This window comes from Eumetopias jubatus, unplaced genomic scaffold (genome assembly GCF_037043125.1).
Source record: "Eumetopias jubatus isolate StellerSeaLion01/CBP00866 unplaced genomic scaffold, mEumJub1_p1.0 scaffold_17, whole genome shotgun sequence".
In the NCBI taxonomy this organism is placed as follows: domain Eukaryota; kingdom Metazoa; phylum Chordata; class Mammalia; order Carnivora; family Otariidae; genus Eumetopias; species Eumetopias jubatus.
In genome coordinates this window covers 53,597,511-53,618,010 of record NW_028274823.1, presented here as the reverse complement: position 1 = coordinate 53,618,010, position 20,500 = coordinate 53,597,511, and the positions used below count along the sequence as shown (strand labels likewise).

Below are 20,500 nucleotides of genomic sequence, written 5' to 3'. Positions count from 1 at the left end.
CAGTAGCTGAACAAATGAGGTTTATTCTATGCTGCTGTATATTTTAAAAGTTAGACCTTGCAAAATCTCATTTTTAATTTACATTAAAAAACATGTATGATTATGCTAACTTTTCTTGCCCTGAATTTTTGATTCATGAGATTCAAATATAAATACGTTATAGTTACATTCAGATGGCTAGAGACAACATGTGTGAAGGCTTAGAATATGCAATAAAATTTTAATTTTCATACAGTTTTGGCTGTTCAGAATAAATGTGACCAGATCTGTAGGCACAGTCAACTATTTATATGAATGGGAATATTAACATTGCTGGTAGCCATAAATAACATTGGAGACATTGAGAGGTATGCAAACTTAATACATTGTTAAAAGCAATTACCTCAGTGAGAGGTGAAGAGTACTAGGGGGGTTAGACAAATGTTTTGTTGTTTCTTTTATTAAAGTGGGAACGTCAGAGATTGAGAGTTTACCTCCTTTGTGTGGCATGGTATGGTTTACTTTTGAAGACCGTCTTTTGAGCTTCCCAAGTGATCCTACAGAATTTTAAAATTCTTACTTAGTTCTCACTCTGTTAAATGTCCCCGATATTTTAGGTCAAAAATTTAATAGATGAGCAATAGTAACCTGCACTAAAACATTTGATAAAGTTGAGTTAATCTGAAATAACAATTAGAACATATTCATAAATTATAATAGATGAGTCAATTTATTATAGGCCTATAAATTAGAGGAATGATTGAGATTTCGAATGAATCTTTTTTTTAAGTAATCTCTATACCCAATACAGGACTCGAACTCATGACCCTGAGATCAAGAGTCGCATGCTCTACCAACTGAGCCAGCCAGATGCCCCCAAAAGAATCTTTAATAATGTTCATTTTAGGAAAGTTATATAATCTATAAATGTCTTAGATTTCATTGGTTTAATAGAAATTACTTCTGAATCTTAAATGCATTATTCAGGTAGTAATTTAGCATCAAATAAAAGATTTTTTTTATTAGAAAATGTTGATTGGAATATCTTACTCAGCAGTTTTTCTGTTTTTTTTTTAAAGATTTTATTTATTCATGAGAGACAGAGAGAGAGAGAGAGAGAAGCAGAGGGAGAAGCAGGCTCCCTGCTGAGCAGGGAGCCCGATGCGGGACTCGATCCCAGGACCCTGGGATCATGACCTGAGCCGAAGGCAGACGCTTAACCATCTGAGCCACCCAGGCGCCCAGCAGTTTTTCTGTTGTTAAAGAAATCTTAAAAAAAAAAAAATATGTAAGAAGCTTTGACTTTAATGTTTTGTTGTTAATTTTGAAATGGAAAACTGACAGTATTTTTTTCATTTTAATTTTATCATAGCCCCGTGCTGATCCCATTCCGATATGTAGCTTCTGTCTGGGGACTAAAGAATCAAATCGTGAAAAGAAACCAGAAGAACTCCTCTCTTGTGCAGATTGTGGCAGTAGCGGTAAGTTGGTATAGTTTTGTATGTGTGTGTACAGTGTCTCATCCATAGCTATAATGTTATTTATGTCTCTGTCAAAACTGCATTTGTTTTTTAAAGCAATTTTTTGGTTATAGCATAGTTTTTAAATTCAAAAAGTAAGTGCAGGTAGAGGGGGAAAAAGTGTATTAGCCCTGACAAAGATATTATATGTCTATATAACACTATATATTAATATTTATAATTAAGCTTTGATTTCATACATATGGAGTATTGCACATTGCAGGTAAATCCAGTGTAAAGAATTCTAAGTTTTCAAGCTGAATACAACTAGAATCACTTGTTTTCTATAACTCTCAGTCTCAATTTAAGAGATGCGGGAGTTGGAAGATACAGTGTTTCAGGGCATGACACCTGCTGGTGAAATGTAGTATTACAACCCAGCTCTTTGTGACTCTAAATGAAAGGGACAGTGTTCTGGAAACTGCAGGGATAGAATCAAGAAATCATCAGGCATGAAAAAAATTCAAATTGCCTAGAATAAGATAGGAAAAAGTGGTCAAATAGAAGGTAATGTTGAAATCAAGGAATTGCTAGGTGGGGACACTGGATTGATCATTGGCAAACTGTAATATTTAAAATGCTCTCGAGGTACTGGCATCTCTGCCTTTTTCTCAGTCTAAGATTTTAAGACCGTACCTTTAAAATGGAAAAAAGAAGTCAAATTGTGCTTACATTAAAAGAATTTGTCTTACCAAGCTGGTCTTCCTTCTTGCTAATCATGTGATAGTTGCCTAGGTTTTATATACATAGGTTTTTGTTTTTGTTTAATTTTTATTTATTTATTTATTTATTTATTTATTTATTTATTTATTTTTTAAAGATTTTATTTATTTGACAGAGAGAGACACAGCGAGAGAGGGAACACAAGCAGGGGGAGTGGGAGAGGGAGAAGCAGGCTTCCCGTGGAGCAGGGAGCCCAGTGCGGGGCTCTGTCCCAGGACCCCGGGATCGTGACCTGAGCCGAAGGCAGATGCTTAACGACTGAGCCACCCAGGCGCCCCTTGTTTAATTTTTATTTACGAGAGAGGGAGAGAACGTGAGCAGGGGGAGGGGCAGAGGAAGAGGAAGAAGCAGACTCGACACTGAGCTGGGAGCCTGACATGGGGCTCGATCCCAGGACCCTGAGATCATGACCTGAGCCAAAACTGAGTCAGGTGCCTAACCGTCTGACACGCTCAAGTGCCCCTATATATAGCTTTATATATAGTTATGTATGTATACACATACACACACACCCAACAGATTGAGTGGTAGTTAATTGGATTTTTAAAAAATAATCTTTGTGTTAATCTTTAAATTTTCTTCTCTCAGCCTACTGAAACGTTTTTCCTCCCGAAGCGTTATTTTCACATTCATGACCAAGTATTTCTCTGATTATGGTTATCTTTAAAAATAACAACAAACCTGCAGAATACCATAGCATACCGTCATTTAGGAAGTCAGTATAGTAGAATGGTTAACAAAAACTCAAGAGCGAGCCATAGCCCGGTTCTTCTTACCTTGAGTTAGTTACTTAACTATTTTGTGCCTTGATATCCACACTAGAAAAATTAGATAATGGTAGCACCTACCTCTTGGATTTTGTGGGAGTTCAATGAGAGAACACCAGTGAATAGCCTAGCACAGGGTCTACAACAACTAGGGTAAGTGTGCTATAAATGTCAGCCATTGTCATTATTTGGCATGTTTGATATTGTCCTTGATTGCTGCAAGTAATTTCAAATCTTAACATCATTTTTGACAGCTGCTTGATGGTTGGATAGAGGAAATGTTTCATTCACTGAGGAATGACAGGGTTGTGTAATGATTCTTCGTCCTCCTATAAAGGTTTAACTGGATAAGCTCTGTGTGGTTATGCTGCTCTCAGGACCTGACTGGGAGGGAAGCCTTGGAAATAAGACATTTCAAACTCTGCCTGAGAAATGCATTCTGACAATCTTTTTGATGGGCTTTACGGATTCATTAAAATTCTTTACCTGCCCATGGTATCATGGATAGTGACAAAAGGGCATGGAAACATTATCTGTATGTTCAGTTTAATAAATTTCAACCCTACAATCTCCCCCATTTTATCCTGCTGAGGTAGTCCTTCACTCATCAGTTCTGACTCTGAAGTTATCTTTTGGGTTTTCTCACGAGGCTCACTTTGAATGAATTATGCTTTTGTTTAACTGCCTGATCAATTTAGTGGTGTGCACTTGTCTGGGGTTTACCCTTTGTGACTTTTAAGGTGGTACTTTTAAAAACTACCTTCACTGTTTTATTTTTTTGAGTACCTATTTGTCTGGGTGCCGAGACAGATTAAAAATGCACTTAAATGTGGGAAGAAAAGTTCCCTTCATATATTCCCTTACCTCTGCTGATACACTTACTTGAGCTGATAAGAAATTTGAGATCATTATCTACTAGATCATAACTTCAAGGCCTCCTTCACAAGGTATAAAGGTGTAATTCTAAACAGGTACATCTTAGATTTTCTGATGTAATCAATCTCCCTTCGTCTTTCCCAGACTGAAAACCTGCCAAAGGAGAAGTTTGATCTCCTTTGTACTTTGAGGTCATCAAAAATTTTTTTCCCCTAAAGTTTCTTACTTTACTAGGGTATGTAGGTGTAATGTTAGGTTTTCTCTTTTAACAAATGGAGAAGAATGGACTAAGGATACTGTCTTGGAAGGCTTATATAGCTAGAGTCATTCTGTGAGCCAGTTCTCCCCTACCCCGTCCTTTCAATTAGAAAAAGCCAGAGGCTTTGGAGTCAAGGTATGGGTCATGGCCGCAGTTCAAGCCCTGGGGGCATCATATCCCTTAGTTTAGAATAGAGGATGGTTGAGAGAGCTTCTCTAGACTCCACCATGGGATCTGGCTCAGTGTGGAGGTTCACTTAATATTTCCTTGAATGTACTATGCCAATCTGGATTTAGCTACTTTAGTCAAGGAAAAAAAAAAAACAACAACATTGTTCCTACCTCAGGGAGATGCACTGTAGACATTTAGTTCATCTGGTAGATCAGATGAGTAGACTTTGTTACGTGCTACTCTTTAAATAGATGAATCAAAAAAAAAAATCAAAATAAATAAATAAATAAATAAATAAATAAATAGATAAATAAATAGATGAATCAAAATCAAATATAGTTGTTTGGAGAGCCGCGAGTGGGTGGCATTCTTGTAGTTATAATGTTCTTTTGTGACACGTGATAATTAGAAGGGAAAAGTAAAAAAATAAGCTGGCATGGCTCAACAGTACCCTCTAATAATGGTGGAAGCCCCATTGTCATGGTCTGGTCCAGTCTGGTTTCTCAAGTGGGAATTACAGAGTAGGTGGTACCCCTAGTTGGCCTATGGAAATGGCCACTGTCTCATCCTCAGAAGAGTCCATTGGTTCTAGGATTGAATCGAAACTGTAATGATCACAGGACTCCCTAATGTAAAATGTTTATGTGAAAAAAACACCCATAGCAGTAAAAAACCAGAAAGAGGAAATATAGATGGCAGCCCATAAGGCGGATCATTCTTAAATGTGTTTCCCATATGTGCCTGTTGGTTTGTAGTCGCCTGTGTCTGAAGTACCATTTGTATGATGTCACACTTAAACTCTGCTTAGATTTCATAGATGTGAGTAATAAATGTTTTCCTTCTCCTTACATCATAAAGTAAGCCAATTAGAAATGTCTCTATTTTTAAGGTGGCTCAGTGCTGCAAATGGGCAGTATTTTCTTTAACTATGTTTTTCCTGCTGCACGTTCCTTTGAAAAAATAATTCAAGTTTGCAGTAGTAAAAATATGAGGTGAGGGGCAGGGTGAACAGAGCCTCAAATATGGTTTTCCAGGTTTCTGCTTGCCGGCTGTGTAACTGCAGTTTTCATTTATCTGTAAAATGTGGAGGCTGACGTCTATAACCCAGCATCCACAGGGCTGTTGTGAGCATCCAGTGAGATCAGGATGTGAAGATTGTCAATAACTATGAAACATTACACAGATGTGAAGGATTATTCATTCTAACCACTAATACGAATGCGGGAATCATCAGATAGTCATATTCAGGTCTTTGGAACATTCTAACCACTAATATGAATGCAGGAATCATCAGATACTCATATTCAGGTCTTTGGAAATGTTGGGCCTGGGAAGTGATTTTACTTGACTTTCATGGATCAGCCTACTTTGAAATTAACACTGTTATATTCTCTTTGCCTCATTAAGACCAAATTATCTTTAATTAGCTTCACATAAGTATTAGATATTATACCAAATGAAATTTTGTGTCTACTGCTCAGATTGCTGGGTGGTTAAATCTTACTTACAGATGAGTTGTGTGCATGTGTGTTTTCAAATTAGCAAATCTAAGATAAGTGTACAGTTCAAAATTACAGCATCAGTCTAAGTGGAAGCTCATTGAAACGGCGGCAGAGAGGCTGCGGTGAATAGAGCTGGGAAGGCGAGGAAAACACCTTTGTACGGCAGAGGGAATGGGAGCTGTGGCGCCAAATACCAGTCTGCCCTCAGGACGCCTGAAGTCTCTGCTGGGTTTGTCTTTATATGTGTGTCAACCCTGGAACAAAACTGGCCTGCCTTCTGCTCCCAGGATCAGCTGGTGGGTGCGACATGCAGATGAATAGGTATATTTAAACAACACTAGTTTGTTACGGTCACTGTGAGACTAGTTGGTTGGCTAGTTATCCAGCTTCACACTGAGTAGACAAGGACTGAATGATTAGGTTGGGAGGGAGACCCTTGACTAGAGAGAAACCTAGGGATGGAATCTGAAGAGGAATACATAGGTAGGAGAAGGAAGGATTGGTAAGCCCCACCTTCCACAAGCCTGCAGCTGGACTGACCATCCAAGTGAGAAACAGGAAGCAGAAACCTTGCGCCCGGCCTTTTATTTCACTGAAATTGTGCAGGGCAGGATTACCAGGGACGTGCATGTAGCAAAATCTAAAGATCACTTTTCAGTGTGTATCAGACTCTACTGTACATCTTTCAGTTCACACCTGATAGTCCTCAGCCTATGTGGCCTGTTGAAAATCTTTTTCCTTAGCCGTTCGTTTCCTTTGGCCTCTATGATATCATATTCTCTGTGTGTTTTATCACCACTTCCTTTGGCACAGTTTTTGTTTGCTCCTTTGTCTCTCTCCATCTCCACACGTTTCTTCAGGCTTCTGTCCTTAGCCCTGTGTTTCTTACTTTGCCTCATAGCTTCCGCTGAGCTCCAGATCCTTAGATATAAATGCCTTCAGAGTATCGCCACTTGGACGCCCCTATAGGCTTCTCAGAGTTAAGTATCCAAAATAGCCTGTCAACCTTGCAGTGCCCCCACCACCCGAAAACAACAGACACCGCAGGAACAGTGGAAATCTCTGCAAACTAACCTCTTTCTTCTCCTTAGGGATTTCCCATTTCAGCAAATGGCACCCCACTGGCCACTCATTTCCACAGGCCATCCTGTCCGGTTCTCTTACATTAAGGAATCACCAAAAATACATTGATTATGTGTCCTAATCTAAATCCCACATCCTCGATCTATCCACACACTCCCACCAGAACCACTCAGATCTGCTGTTACAATAACCTAAATCTAATCTTGACCCTCCTTCTCCTCATCCATTTTCAATGCTGCAGGCTAAGTGAATTTTTAAACTTCAAAATCTATTCACAGATTTATTTTAGTGGCTACCAATAACCCCTTAGGAAAAATTCAAATTCTTTAATATAGCCCCCAAACCCTCTTCTGGTTGGGCCCCTGTTAACACCACTACCCCCCTCCCCAATATTGTGCACACTGGTTATATTGCACCTTCCTCCGTAAGTGTGCCGTGTCCCCCTCTCCCTCAGCATACGCCAGCTTCTACCACCTTTTCCCATCTAATGCCACTCATCCTTTGGGTTTCTTCTTTAGGAAGCCCTTCCTCTAACCTCCTGCTAGATTCATCCATTTCTCTGAGCCACCCTTTCTCACACATGAATTCTAATTCTTAATGTGTCTCTTTCCTGCTAGACTGTAAGATCTGAAACGTTTGTGCTTTTCCTTACCGTATCTCGTATGGACAGATGGTTGGTCAGACAGCCGATCGAGAGACCCAGTGTCAGAGTGTTGATTAGTTTTCCATTGCTCGTGGAACAAATTACCATAAAGTTGTTGACAGAACTCAATTCCTTGTGTTTGTAGGACCAAGAACCGCATTTTCTTTCTCTTTTCTTCTCTCTTTTCTTTATTCTTTCCTTCCTTCCCTTTTTTTTAAACAAATACTTGTATATATATTTCAGAAAGTCATCTCCTTGTAAAGTCATCTCCATTATTTTCCAAGATAATGTTTCTTGACATTTAAAAGAAAACCACACAAGATAGATAAAATGGGATCTAATCCAATAGAGGTAAATAAAAAATGTCCAAAGAATTTAGCTCTCTGCTCCTCAGGAACCCAGTCTGGATTTCTGCCCTGATTCCGCTATAAATGTGCTTTCTCAACTCAGGATCAATCACCAGAGACTCTCTGTATCATCTCCCCCCATACATTTGGGAAGCTCTTTCACCATGAAGCTAATTTGAATATTATGTTTCTGTATATATATTTTAAATTTTAATTTCATATAGTTAACATACAGTGTTAGTTTCAGGTGTACAATATAGTGAGTCAACAATTCTATTACTTAGTGCTCTATTAAGATAGGTATACTCTTAATCCCCTTCACCTATTTCACCCATCCCCCACCTACCTCCTCTCTGGTAACTATCTGTTTGTTCTCTATATAGTTCAGAGTCTTACTTTTTGGCTTGTCTGTCTTTTTTTTTCCCTTTGTTTCTTAAATTCCACATATGAATGAAAGCATATGGTGTTTGTCTTTCACTGACTGACTTATTTCACTTAGCATTGTACTCTCTAAATCCATCCATGTCATTGCAAATGGCAAGATTTCATTCTTTTTTATAGCCGAATAATACTCCACTCCACACACACACACGCACACGCACACACACACACACACACACACACACACAAACACACATTTTTATCCATTCATCTAATGGACGTTTGGGCTGCTTCCGTAATTTGGCTATTATAAATAATGCTGCTATAAACATCAGGGTGCATATATCCTTTTGAATTAGTGTTTTTGATTCTTTGCGTAAATACCCAGGAGTGCAACTACTGGATCATATGGTAATTCTATTTTTAATTTTTTGAGGAACCTCCATACTGTTTCTCACAGTGGCTATACCAGTTTGCATTCCTACCAACAGTGTACAGGATTCCTTTTTCTCCACATCTTCACCAACACTTGTTGTTTCTTGTGTTTTTTATTTTAGTTATTAGGACAGGTGTGAAGTGATACCTCATTGTAGTTTTGATTTGCATTTCCCTGAGAAGTGATGAGCATCTTTTCACGTATCTGCTGGCCATCTATCTGTATGTCGTCTTTGGAGAAATGTCTCTTCATGTCTTCTGACCATTTTTTAATTGGATTATTTGTTTTTTGGGTGTTTTGTAAGTTTTTTATGTGTTTTGGATACTACCCTTTATCTGGTCTATCATTTGCAAATATCTTCTCCCTTTCAGTAGCTTGTCTTTTAGTTCTGTTGATTGTTTCCTTCGCTGTGCAGAAGCTTCTTGTTTTCATTTAGTCCCAATGGCTTAATTTTGCTTTTATTTCCTTTGCCTCAGGAGACATATCTAGGAAAAAAGTTGCTACAGCCAGTGTCAGAAAAGGTACTGCCTGGGCTTTCTTCTAGGATTTGTATGGCTTCAGGCCTCACATTTAGGTCTTTAATCCATTTTGAGTTTATTTTTGTCAGTGGTATAAGAAAGTGGACCAGCTTCATTCTTTTGCATGTAGCTGTCCAGTTTTCCCAGCACCATTTGTTGAAGAGACTGTCTTTTTCCCATTGCATATTGTTGCCTCCTTTGTCAGTGATTAATTGACCATATAATTGTGGGTTTGTTTCTGAGCTTTTTATTCTGTTCCCTTGATCTATGTGTCTATTTTTGTGCCAGTATCATAATGTTTTGATTACTGCAGCTTTGTAATATAACTTGAAATCTGGAATTGTGATACCTCCAGGTTTGTTTTTCTTTTACAAGATTGCTTTGGCCATTCAGGATCTTTTGTGGTTCCACACAGATTTTAGGATTATTTGTTCTAGTTCTGGAAAAAATGCTACTGGTATTTTGATAGGAATTGCACTAAATCTGTAGATTGCTTTGGGTAATATGGACATTTTAACTATTTGTTCTTCAACCCATGAGCATGGAATGTCTTTCCATTTCTTTGCATTGTCTTGAATTCCTTTCATCGTTGTTTTATAGTTTTCAGAGTATAGGTCTTTCACCTCCTTGGTTAAGTTTATTTTGGGTTCAGTTGTAAATGGGATTGTTTCCTTAATTTCTCTTTCTGATGCTTCATTATTGGTGTATAGAATTGCAACAGATTTCTGTAGATTGATTTTTGTATCCTGTGATTTTACTGAATTCATTTATTAGTGCTAATAGTTTTATGGTGGAGTCTTTGGGTTTTCTATATAGACTATCATGTCATCTACAAATAGTGAAAGTTTTACTTTTTCCTTACCAGTTTGGATGCCTTTTATTCCTTTTTCTTGTCTGATTGCTGTGGCTAGGACTTCCAGTACTCTGTTGAATAAAAGTGAGAGTGGAGGGGGCGCCTGGGTGGCTCAGTTGGTTAGGCGACCGCCTTCGGCTCAGGTCATGATCCTGGAGTCCCAGGATCGAGTCCCACATCGGGCTCCCTGCTCAGCAGGGAGTCTGCTTCTCCCTCTGACCCTCTTCCCTCTTGTGCTCTCTATCTCTCATTCTCTCTCTCTCAAATAAATAAATAAAATCTTTAAAAAAAAAAAGTGAGAGTGGACATTCTTGTCTTAATCTTGACCGTAAGGGTAAAGTTCTCAGTTTTTGTTTTTGTTTAAGATTTTATTTATTTATTTTTTAAGTAAACTCTCTCCCCAACATGGGGCTCAAACTCATGACCCTGTGTCTAAGAGTCACACGCCTCACTGACTGAGCCACCGAGGTACCCCAAAAACTCCACTGAGTATGATGTTAACTGTGCCAAGATCCTCATTTTCTTGCTGGCTGTTAGGTGAATGACATTCCCTGCTTCTAAAGGCCACTCATATTTCTTGGCTTCTGGTCTCCCCTTCTTTTTTCCATCTTCAAAGCTAGCAAAGCTGGGTGGAGTCTTTCATATCCTCCCTTTTTCATCTCATTTTACTAACCCATCTGGAAAAGATTCTCTGCTTTTAAGTACTCATGATTAGATTGGCCCTACCGAGGCCAGGATAATTTCCTTGTCTTAAGACGTGTACCCTTAGTCACACCTGCAAAGTCCCGTTTACCATATCAGGTAATACAGGTACAGGTTACAGCAATTATGGCATAGACATCTTTGGGGGGCATTATCCTGTCTACTACAGAACCCATTTTTTTTTTCTCCCACAATACTTCCTCCAAAAATTATTTTTACTGGTTTGTGGTTTCATTGGTACTTGTTTAGTTATAAACAGTATTCCTTTGGTTTTGCTAGATAAAACTACTGTAAGTGACTAGTGCTTCGTATGTGTTTGTAATAAGAATGAATGAGTGAATAAATACATACTGTGCTCTCAGATCTGATAAACTGCACATTACAAAAGTAAAACAAACTCCAGAAAGACAAACCACCATGAATTGTGTCAGAGAGATCCTACACTGTAGAGGGAATTGTTGAGTTTATGGAATGGCTAAACAGGAGGTAAGGAATTTCATTATCACTAGCATTTTTGTCCTTTATCTAATTACTGTGATTGTGTAGTGGTATATCAAGACTCAGTTACAGTCTTTGTGTTAAAGTGGCCGTGAGAAAATAAAATGGGACATGTTTCTTGATCCCTCAGCATCCTTTACAGAGTCATAGAAATTTAGAGCTGGAAGGGATCTATGGCCAATTCTCTTGAGCTAAATAAGGGTAAGATTGCTGCCTAAAGGAAAGATAGGCTGAGGATTTTAGAATTGGACAGGGTAGCTTAAGTTGTAGTTTTGAGATACAATATTGCTTAAGGTGAGAGAAAGCAGTAAAAGGAAGAATATTCCTTGCTCTTGATTGGCAGTGGCTGAAATACGTTAATTTTCAAAATGTGTAATTATTAAAAAGTATTTTCCATAGGATCTCTGTGAGAATAAATAATAAACTATAGTAAGATGTGAATTACCTTAGTTACTGAATATTAAACTACAAAGTACAAAAACAGATTTAAATGTAGAGAAAAATTTAGTGCATGAAATCGAGGTCATATGTGCTAGTGATGTATGACTTACAGGAAGTAATAAAAAGGAGGAAAAAGAGAAGTAAATGGTATACTTTTAAGCTGATGGGACCTATTTTAAGGGCGGAATTTAAATTGCTGTTCTTTAAAACTTGAATTCTTACCCCCCCAACTATATAGCGGGGGGAGCCCTGATCAAAGTAGATCTCTCCCCTCCCCTCTTCAGAGTATACTTCTTAAAGTGGACCAGCAAGCTGTCTTTGTTTGCTGTTCCTGAGCAGAAAGACGTGATTGATACCATTTGTATATATTTTAACTTCCTCCCCCTGTACTACTAATGTGAATGAGAGGAGCCCTTATAAAAGAATGGTGTCATGGGTTAAATGCATCTGCCTGGGTCTCTCTGCAGCCTGAAGTTGTAATCCTATGACAATATTTTATTTGCTCAACATCTTAAATACAGATGTTTGGATTTTTTTTTAACTCAGGAATAGTATGCTTTTATTAACGGTATTGATGATTGATTTTGAATGTTTTTACTTTAAAAAGTCAAATCTCCTAGTGGGTGGAATTTTATGAAGCACCTGTTAAGCTTTAGGGAGGAGGACCTTTTTGGCAGCAGCCCAAAATACATATTTAAACAATGAGCCTGCCAAAGTCAGGAAATTATAAAACAGTTTTGAAATTGCAGAATCTGCTTTTTTTATTACCCTCAGGTTTCTTTTGCAGCTTGGTTATAAGTTCTTTCACGTGGGATTTACTAATGTTCTTACTATTTTAAGACCAGATTTAGAAAAATAAAATCAAGTTTAGAGATCTCAGGTTTGTGTGATAAAAGACCATCACATTTTAAACTGAACTATCTTCCAAAGAGTGTAGGCTCATACTCCCTAAGCCTTTTGGAGGAATCTATGACTCTGTGTAGTCTGGGTGGCTTCCTTGAGTGGTGTTGCCCCTCGGGGTCTCCACTTTTCCTGTGTGATGTGAGCGAAGCTAGATGAAAAGTGTGCCCGAAATAGCGTGAAAAAGCTGGACACTCAGGAAAATGGGGGAAGCCTGCAGGGGTGTTGCTTCTTGGCATATTCCATTTGACCTGGATCTTCCAACTTCTTAACTCTCAAATTCATATACTTCCAAAATTTAAATGCAGGACCCAGAGGCAAGATGGCAACAGTATCTTCTTTGTATGTCCCAGCAATGGGATATTCTCTGTATAATATTTTTTTTGCATTTGTAATTGTATTTTTAAGCAGCCCTTTTTTTTTTTATTTAGCTATCATTTTAAGTTCTGTGATTTTGAACTTCATACTTTCCTCACAGTCCAGCAAACCGGCAAATTTTGTGTAAATGGTGGTTGATGAGGAGGGCCAGGGCAGGAAGGAGACGAACCGAAGGCACAGGAATGAGAATGTGATCGGAGCATACGTTGTCTTCAAGTTCTCCGAGACTTGTGATGGGAACTGGTATAAATTTCCCAAATTTCTCTTAGGGAAACATTTGTATAGTTACTCAGTTACGTATAGGGTGGAAAAAGAGGCAGAAAGGGAAGCGTAATTCGGATTCTCTGATCTTTTTGTATTTTCCAGTTCTTTAGGTCTTTAACTGACATTATCACTCTCTGTTAAATATGAGGGAATGAGAGTTGAAAAAATCTAAAGCCGCATTCCCATAAAGCAATTTGCTTTTTATTCTTCTAGGACACCCATCATGTTTGAAATTTTGTCCTGAATTAACAACAAACGTGAAGGCCTTAAGGTGGCAGTGCATCGAATGCAAGACATGCAGTGCATGTAGAATCCAAGGCAAAAATGCGGTAAGTATGGCTCTCAGTAGTCTTATCTCCAGCTAAATTGCGAGTTTTCAGTGTTAAGGTTTTTCATTTTTGTAGACTGTTGCTCTTTTGTTTTAAAGATTTAAACACAATGTGATGTCAGATTTGAGCAGGGATCGTGCTACCCCTTCATTATGTTTGATTATTGTTTGTCGGATAAGATAAGAATTTGTGGCCTTTTACAGCTGATTTCAGTCTCAGTTACTCTCTAATATGTTATCTTACAGGATAATATGCTTTTTTGTGACTCCTGTGATAGAGGATTCCATATGGAGTGCTGTGACCCCCCACTTTCCAGAATGCCAAAAGGTGAACTTTTAAACCATAGTAAAAATGTGTTTTATTACATACTCACTAGCCTTGTCCAGCCCAGAGGTATACAGGTTCCATAAGCATTTATTCATCCCTCCCAGCCTCCTTGTTCCTATGGGTTTGGCACAGGTTGTGGATAGAGGAGTATAAAGCATTTAATTTAGTTTGCGGGCAATGTAAAGACTGTAATTCAGACACAGGGATAAAGAAGAGCATTCCTCTCCCCAAACCATTCCCTTATTAGAATAAATCTAGATTAGGTAGGTCAGAAGTTTAGAACATTCTCCATATTATTCAGTACCGGGTTCAGAGGTGAGAAATTACCTATTTTCCATAATGGTTGTAATGATGTCTCCAAAGTCCTATGACAGGAGCCATCCCACGTTTCTTGGCCATTAGTCGATAATGTGAACATGAGCATCTGAACTCTTTTATCTGGATGTATCCATATGGCATCTAGATTTTTGTCTCTATTTGTTGCGTAAGTAAGCCTAGCTCAGCCTCCTTCTCCTCATTTTATAATATATTAAACATTAAAAATAATGCCTCTTTATAAAAATTTATTCATTTTTTATTGTGAAAGATTAGTAAATACAGATTGACAAAAAGGAATAAGAAAATCAGAAATTCCTTCCCAGCTCCCTACACCCTTTTTTAGAAAAAAGAAACATTCTATACATGTTTTTGTAATCTTACATCTTTCCCATCTTTATAAGATTCTAACGTCCCCACATCACTAAATGTTCTCCTAAACACAGTTTTTAATGAGTGCATAGAAACTCTATAGTATAGAGCAGGTGTTACACACCCATTGACTGTGGGCCGCAGTTAGGCTTTGTTGGGAACAACATACATTTATTTTAAGATTCCTTTAAATGCCTTACAGGCGAGCGGGCACAGTATTTTTAAAATTTTGAATTTGTGTCTTTTAGGTGGAGTATGCATGTTCCAACTTGCCCCAATCTCACTCCTCCCTCTTGTCTTGAATTCCAGCTTGCTTCAGTCACATGCATTATCCCTGGGTGGCTCCTGAGCATATTTGCTTGTGCAACCCCATGTATAAACAAACCATAACTTACTTAACCAATCCCCTATGGTGGACATTACAAATGTTTTCAATTTTTTCCATCCACAATTATTTCCTTAAGATAAATTCCTAGGGGAGGAATTGCTGGATCAAAGGCTATGTACATGAAATGTTGTATCAATTTTCAGACCGACCACCAGTGTGTGAGAATACCTGTTTTCCTGTGTTATGACCAACACTCACCATTACTATATGTCATTAAGTCTACAACACAGTTTAAAAAAAAAAAAAATCAGATGCTTTTTGTAGTCAATAGTGTCTCAGACTCAATGAAATACAGTGGTATTATTTAAAATTTTTACCAATTTGATAATAGAAAAAAGATGTCTGGTAATTTTTTTCTTTAAGCAGTGAGATTGAAAGCATTTTGTGTTTGATTATATTGGCTGTTTGTATATCATCTTTGTAAAATGCTTGTTTTTACCTATTAATCATTTTTCTCTTGGTGTTTTCACCTTTTTCTTGCTGATTTGTAGAAGCTCTTTATATTTTTATGTAGTCCAATCCATGAATCTTTGTCTTTATGGCTTCAGTCTTAAATGTCAGTCGTGCTAAAATTAAATATCCACATATTTTTCCTGATACTTGTAACATTTAATTTTGTCATAATATTCATCTGCCTAGAATTTATTTTTATAAAGGATAGGAAGTAATTCTTTTCCTTCCTATAGATGGCTGTTTGTTCTATCACCACTTCATTGAGTCATTGCATCCTTTCCCCACTGACTTGAAATAGGACCTTTTGATATGCTAAATTTTTTTATAGGCTTCAGTTGTTTGGGTCTAAAAATTCTTGTCCAGTGACCTATTTCCCTATGTCAGATGTATAGTTTTAATTATTGCCGTTCCAGAGTACTTAAAAATTCTGTTTTATTTCAAAAATTATCTTTTATACTGATACTTTCTTTTTTTTTTTAGTGTGGAAGAGTTCCAGAAAGAAATAAAACAAATATTTTTTTTCCCCAGAAATTCCAAAAACCGATTGACTTGAAAATGTGTCCCTCTAATTGAAAGATACATATTATCTGACAGGATCGGATTTTCCTGTGTGTTTGTGTGGCGGAGGGAGGTTTGGTGACATGTTGTGAAAAGCCTCATAGAAGGGTTCAGAGATAGGGGCAGCCCTCTGCTCTCACCACCTTGACCGGGGCGGGGGGTGGGGGGCGCAATTGACCTTTAATGATGGCTTCCTGAGGAGGATGACACAAGGGAATGACCTACCTTCTGGAATAAAGTTCTGCATATGGCACCCTTGGGCAGCTTATTTCAGCTACAGTTTATATTCAATATCTTCTCCTAAAATGAAACATTAAAATATTTTTCTCATATATATATTAATTCAGGGATGTGGATTTGCCAAGTCTGCAGACCAAAGAAAAAGGGAAGAAAACTACTTCATGAGAAAGCTGCACAAATAAAACGACGATATGCAAAACCCATTGGACGACCGAAAAATAAATTAAAGCAACGATTGTTGTAGGTTGAGATCTTATCAAAAGAAATCTTTTATGTTGTGCTTTAAAATATAGGCGATTGTAACCCCCTTAGATTCCATTAACTTTTTAGCGTCATTTTACAAACTCAAGGGATGAGGAATAGTTCTCCTTTTGCATAAGCTGTGGAAATTTTTTGAAAATAACATTTTTAATTACAATTGGCATTTGGGGAGCTTCTGTTGGCAGTATCTGTGATGCAGCAGGATGGAAGCAGAATGTAAGAATTGGAAACAATCATTCTGCCTACTTTATTACTGGCTGAGCATTAGAAAAGCTTAATTATATAAATATTTTTATGGGGATTTTAAAACAAAAGGGATTTATTCACATCTATGAGTGAATCTCTTTTGTCACTCCGGGTAGCATTTTAGAAAAAAATACTTCTCTTTTCTGGTGCTAATTTAGTATTACAGCATTTAAGATCCCTTATATGAAATAGGAGCCTCTGAGAAACCTGTAAATGACTTTCCTCGTGTTTGCACACAAAGCATTAGACAGAACTGTTTGGTATGTGCACATGTGTGCAGACATACATACGAAATAATATGTTCACAGTGACCTGCACATCTACTATGATAACTTCATATAGTTGCCATTAAAGCCCAGTAGAACATTTAGCCGGAGTTACTTAGATAAGAGGAGAAATGGATGTGATTTTTTTTTTTTTTAAACCTTTAGAATATAGAATTGACTATCAACGTTTAATAGGGAGTTGCATATCTAAAGGAGTTCTATCACTAAGACCATGGCCCGCCTCTTTAAGCTTAGTGAAAGGGAATAGATGCTCTGCACACATTGTGAACAAACACCAGATATCTTACTTACTTGCTACTCTTCCCCCTAACTTAACTGAAGCAATTCACTACCTTAACCTGCTCTCAGAAAAACCATCAACTCCTGCACCTCTGTCTCCCAACGGAGAAATAGAAAATGCATGTTCCTTTATAGGTATTTTGGTTTTTTTTGTTTTTTTTTTATGAAAGCCCTTTAACTCGTGGACATTTTTAAATGGAATTCTTGTTAATTTCTTGGGGCAAACATGAAACATTTATGAATAAAATCTTTCATATTAGCATCATTTGAAGTAGAAATTATATGTTTTTGCATTCATCCTGTGTAAGCATTGTTCTCAAAATGGGACTGTATCCTCAGGGCCCAATTAAAAATACCAAATTAGGATATAAACTTTCTAAACAAAGGACACAGCTGAAAATTGCATCTGGCACCAGTCCTAACTTTTTGTTTGTCCAAAATTGTCCTTTGAGCTTAGGAATTTTTAAGACAGTCTAGGGAGTTTTCCTTTTTACATGCTTTATAAGCATCTTATCCTTTCTGGGCAATCGATTCCAGATACAGTCCAAATGCAGCATTCTAATGGGAAACATTTTAGCTCCAATGATTGTGTATTGGTAACCCTCACTGTGACACTAGAGATCTCCAGTGTTAACCTGATTTGGCTGGATCGTTGGTGTAGGGCAAAGCTCTTGGTGGTGGAGCTGCCTCAGAGGAGCCCAGTGGCTCTCCCTGTTGCTGCACCAGAGTCCACGGCAGCTGACTGCTGAAATTGTTCGTTACTGTTCACGATGACCACTAACATGTGCTTTTCTGTTTGTAATTAAGATATTTTTATAATGGAGTATCATATCATTTCCAGGCTTCCATTTCTTCATTATGAGCCTTCAGCTAAATTGATAAGTTTTTAAAGTGCATTCTTGGGCCCCAGCACTGCCATAATTCATATGCAAATGTTTCTATTGTATAAAATTCTGCTGCAAAATGGGTAGCTTTCCAAGCCCTAGCCTGAGGTGAAGGCAGGCAGCTGCTGTTCCTCTAAGCAGCTGTGGTAGCGGAATGGCCACTGGTCTCTCTTGACCACACAGCTGGATGGGCAGAACCAGCCTCAAATGAGCTGAAATAGTGTATAAAGATTCTAATGCCAAGTATCTGATAAAGACCATGGTAAATGTGCTGCTTCTTCACCAGACTTTCCATGTCATGTCTGACCCGCTGTAGCTTTTCTTTAATCATTTCTTCAGTTTTTGCTATTGTTGTCCTTTTTTCAGCAATATTTTATGCTGTAATTAATCGTCTCCTCGACTTAGAGAGTATTATTGGTTATCTCACCGCCCTAAGCGTAAACTGCCGACAGGAAGAGGGTATCTTCAATGTTTTCTTTAACAACAACAACAAAGGACTAACTTATAGACCTACCCAAATTCTATTTATATAAATTTTCCAGTTGAATTAAAATTGCTTCTCACTAGAGATTACATGAGCTTATTCTTTCACATCTAGATAATACTTAACGACTTATGTCCTTTACTACTTTTTTTTAAAGATTTTATTTATTCATTTGAGACAGATACAGAGAGAGAGAGAGAGAGCATGAACAGGGGAGAGGCAGAGGGAGAGGGAGAAGCAGGCTCCCAGCCGAGCCAGGAGCCAGACATGGGGCTTGATCCCAGGACCCTGGGATCACGACCTGAGCCAAAGGCAGACGCTTAACCATCTGAGCCACCCAGGCGCCCCAAGTCCTTTACTACTTTTTAAAAGACGTAGGAAATCATAACGACTTGTGACCACACAGGGGGTACCATTTTTATTTAAGTATAATGAAAGCATTGCGTGTTCTTTGAGTCGCTTCAAAAATTGTCTTACTTCTGTGGCCCCTGGGTCCATGCGGCTTCTTCCAGTCCCTCTTGGCTGGGCCCTGGGAGGATCATGACATGCACATGTGGTGGCCGCTCCCCTTCTGAACAGAGAAACACCTAGATGGAGGTGCGCGCGCGTGCGCGCCACACACACACACACACACACACACACACACACACACACACACACACACAGTTCTTGAGGGTTGCAGTTCGGCTTCTTAAGTTTAAGCACATTGAATGCATCTAGTTGCTATAGATCTGTTTTAGATACCTTTATAATTCTATTATTAAATGCTGATACTATTCTCTAAATTTTTGCCTAGGTCTGTAACCAGTGATGAAGGATCCATGAATGCATTCACAGGAAGGGGGTCACCTGGTAGGGGTCAAAAGACTAAAGTCTGTACCACACCTTCATCTGGTCATGCTGCATCTGGGAAGGACTCAAGCAGCAGATTGGCTGTTACAGACCCCACTCGGCCTGGTGCCACCACCAAAATCACCACCACCTCCACCTACATTTCTGCCTCTACACTTAAAGTTAACAAGAAAACCAAAGGGCTCATTGATGGCCTTACTAAGTTTTTTACACCATCACCTGATGGTCGCAGATCACGAGGTGAAATAATAGACTTTTCAAAGCACTATCGTCCAAGGAAAAAGGTCTCTCAGAAACAGTCATGCACTTCTCATGTGTTGGCTACAGGTACCACACAAAAGCTAAAACCTCCACCTTCTTCACTTCCACCCCCAACCCCCATCTCTGGTCAGAGCCCCAGTTCACAAAAGTCCAGCACCTCCACTTCTTCTACCTCTCCCCAGAGTTGTTCTAGCCAGTCCAGTGTGCCCTCCTTTAGCAGTCTGACTAAGAACAGCCAGCTGAAGGCACTCTTTGATGGACTCTCTCATATCTATACCACTCAGGGACAGTCTCGAAAAAAGGGACACCCAAGTTACGCACCACCCAAACGTATGCGTCGTAAAACTGAATTATCTTCCACGGCAAAATCTAAAGCCCATTTCTTTGGAAAAAAAGATATTAGAAGTAGGTTTATTGCTCACTCCTCCTCCTCTAGCTGGGGGATGGCTAGAGGACGTATTTTTAAAGCAATTGCTCACTTCAAGCGAACAACTTTCCTTAAAAAGCACAGGATGCTAGGCAGATTAAAATATAAAGTGACCCCTCAGATGGGGACCCCCTCACCAGGGAAGGGGAGCTTGACAGACGGAAGGATTAAACCTGATCAGGATGATGGTAAGCAAAAGGTCAAAGCTCCAACCAAACCTGCGTCCCGTCCCTTTCTCCCCAACCCCGAAAAAAATGAGTCAATCAATTCCTATTTGTCACATAGGTCTTAGCTAT

General features: G+C 38.5%; 1 protein-coding gene across 6 annotated transcripts in view; it reads left to right on the top strand.

The window, feature by feature from the left end:
* Window positions 1-20,500, top strand: part of KAT6B (lysine acetyltransferase 6B) — a 180,122-nt gene that overhangs the window by 113,658 nt on the left and 45,964 nt on the right. For 4 of the 6 annotated variants that reach the window (XM_028109534.2, XM_028109533.2, XM_028109532.2 and 1 more), the window contains exons 4-8: window positions 1,352-1,460; window positions 13,455-13,570; window positions 13,816-13,897; window positions 16,331-16,463; window positions 19,461-20,392. In XM_028109534.2, the coding sequence (XP_027965335.2) occupies window positions 1,352-1,460; window positions 13,455-13,570; window positions 13,816-13,897; window positions 16,331-16,463; window positions 19,461-20,392 (1,372 nt within the window). The remainder of the gene's footprint in view (window positions 1-1,351; window positions 1,461-13,454; window positions 13,571-13,815; window positions 13,898-16,330; window positions 16,464-19,460; window positions 20,393-20,500) is intronic. The other 2 variants (XM_028109537.2, XM_028109538.2) reach the window with 2 other exon arrangements.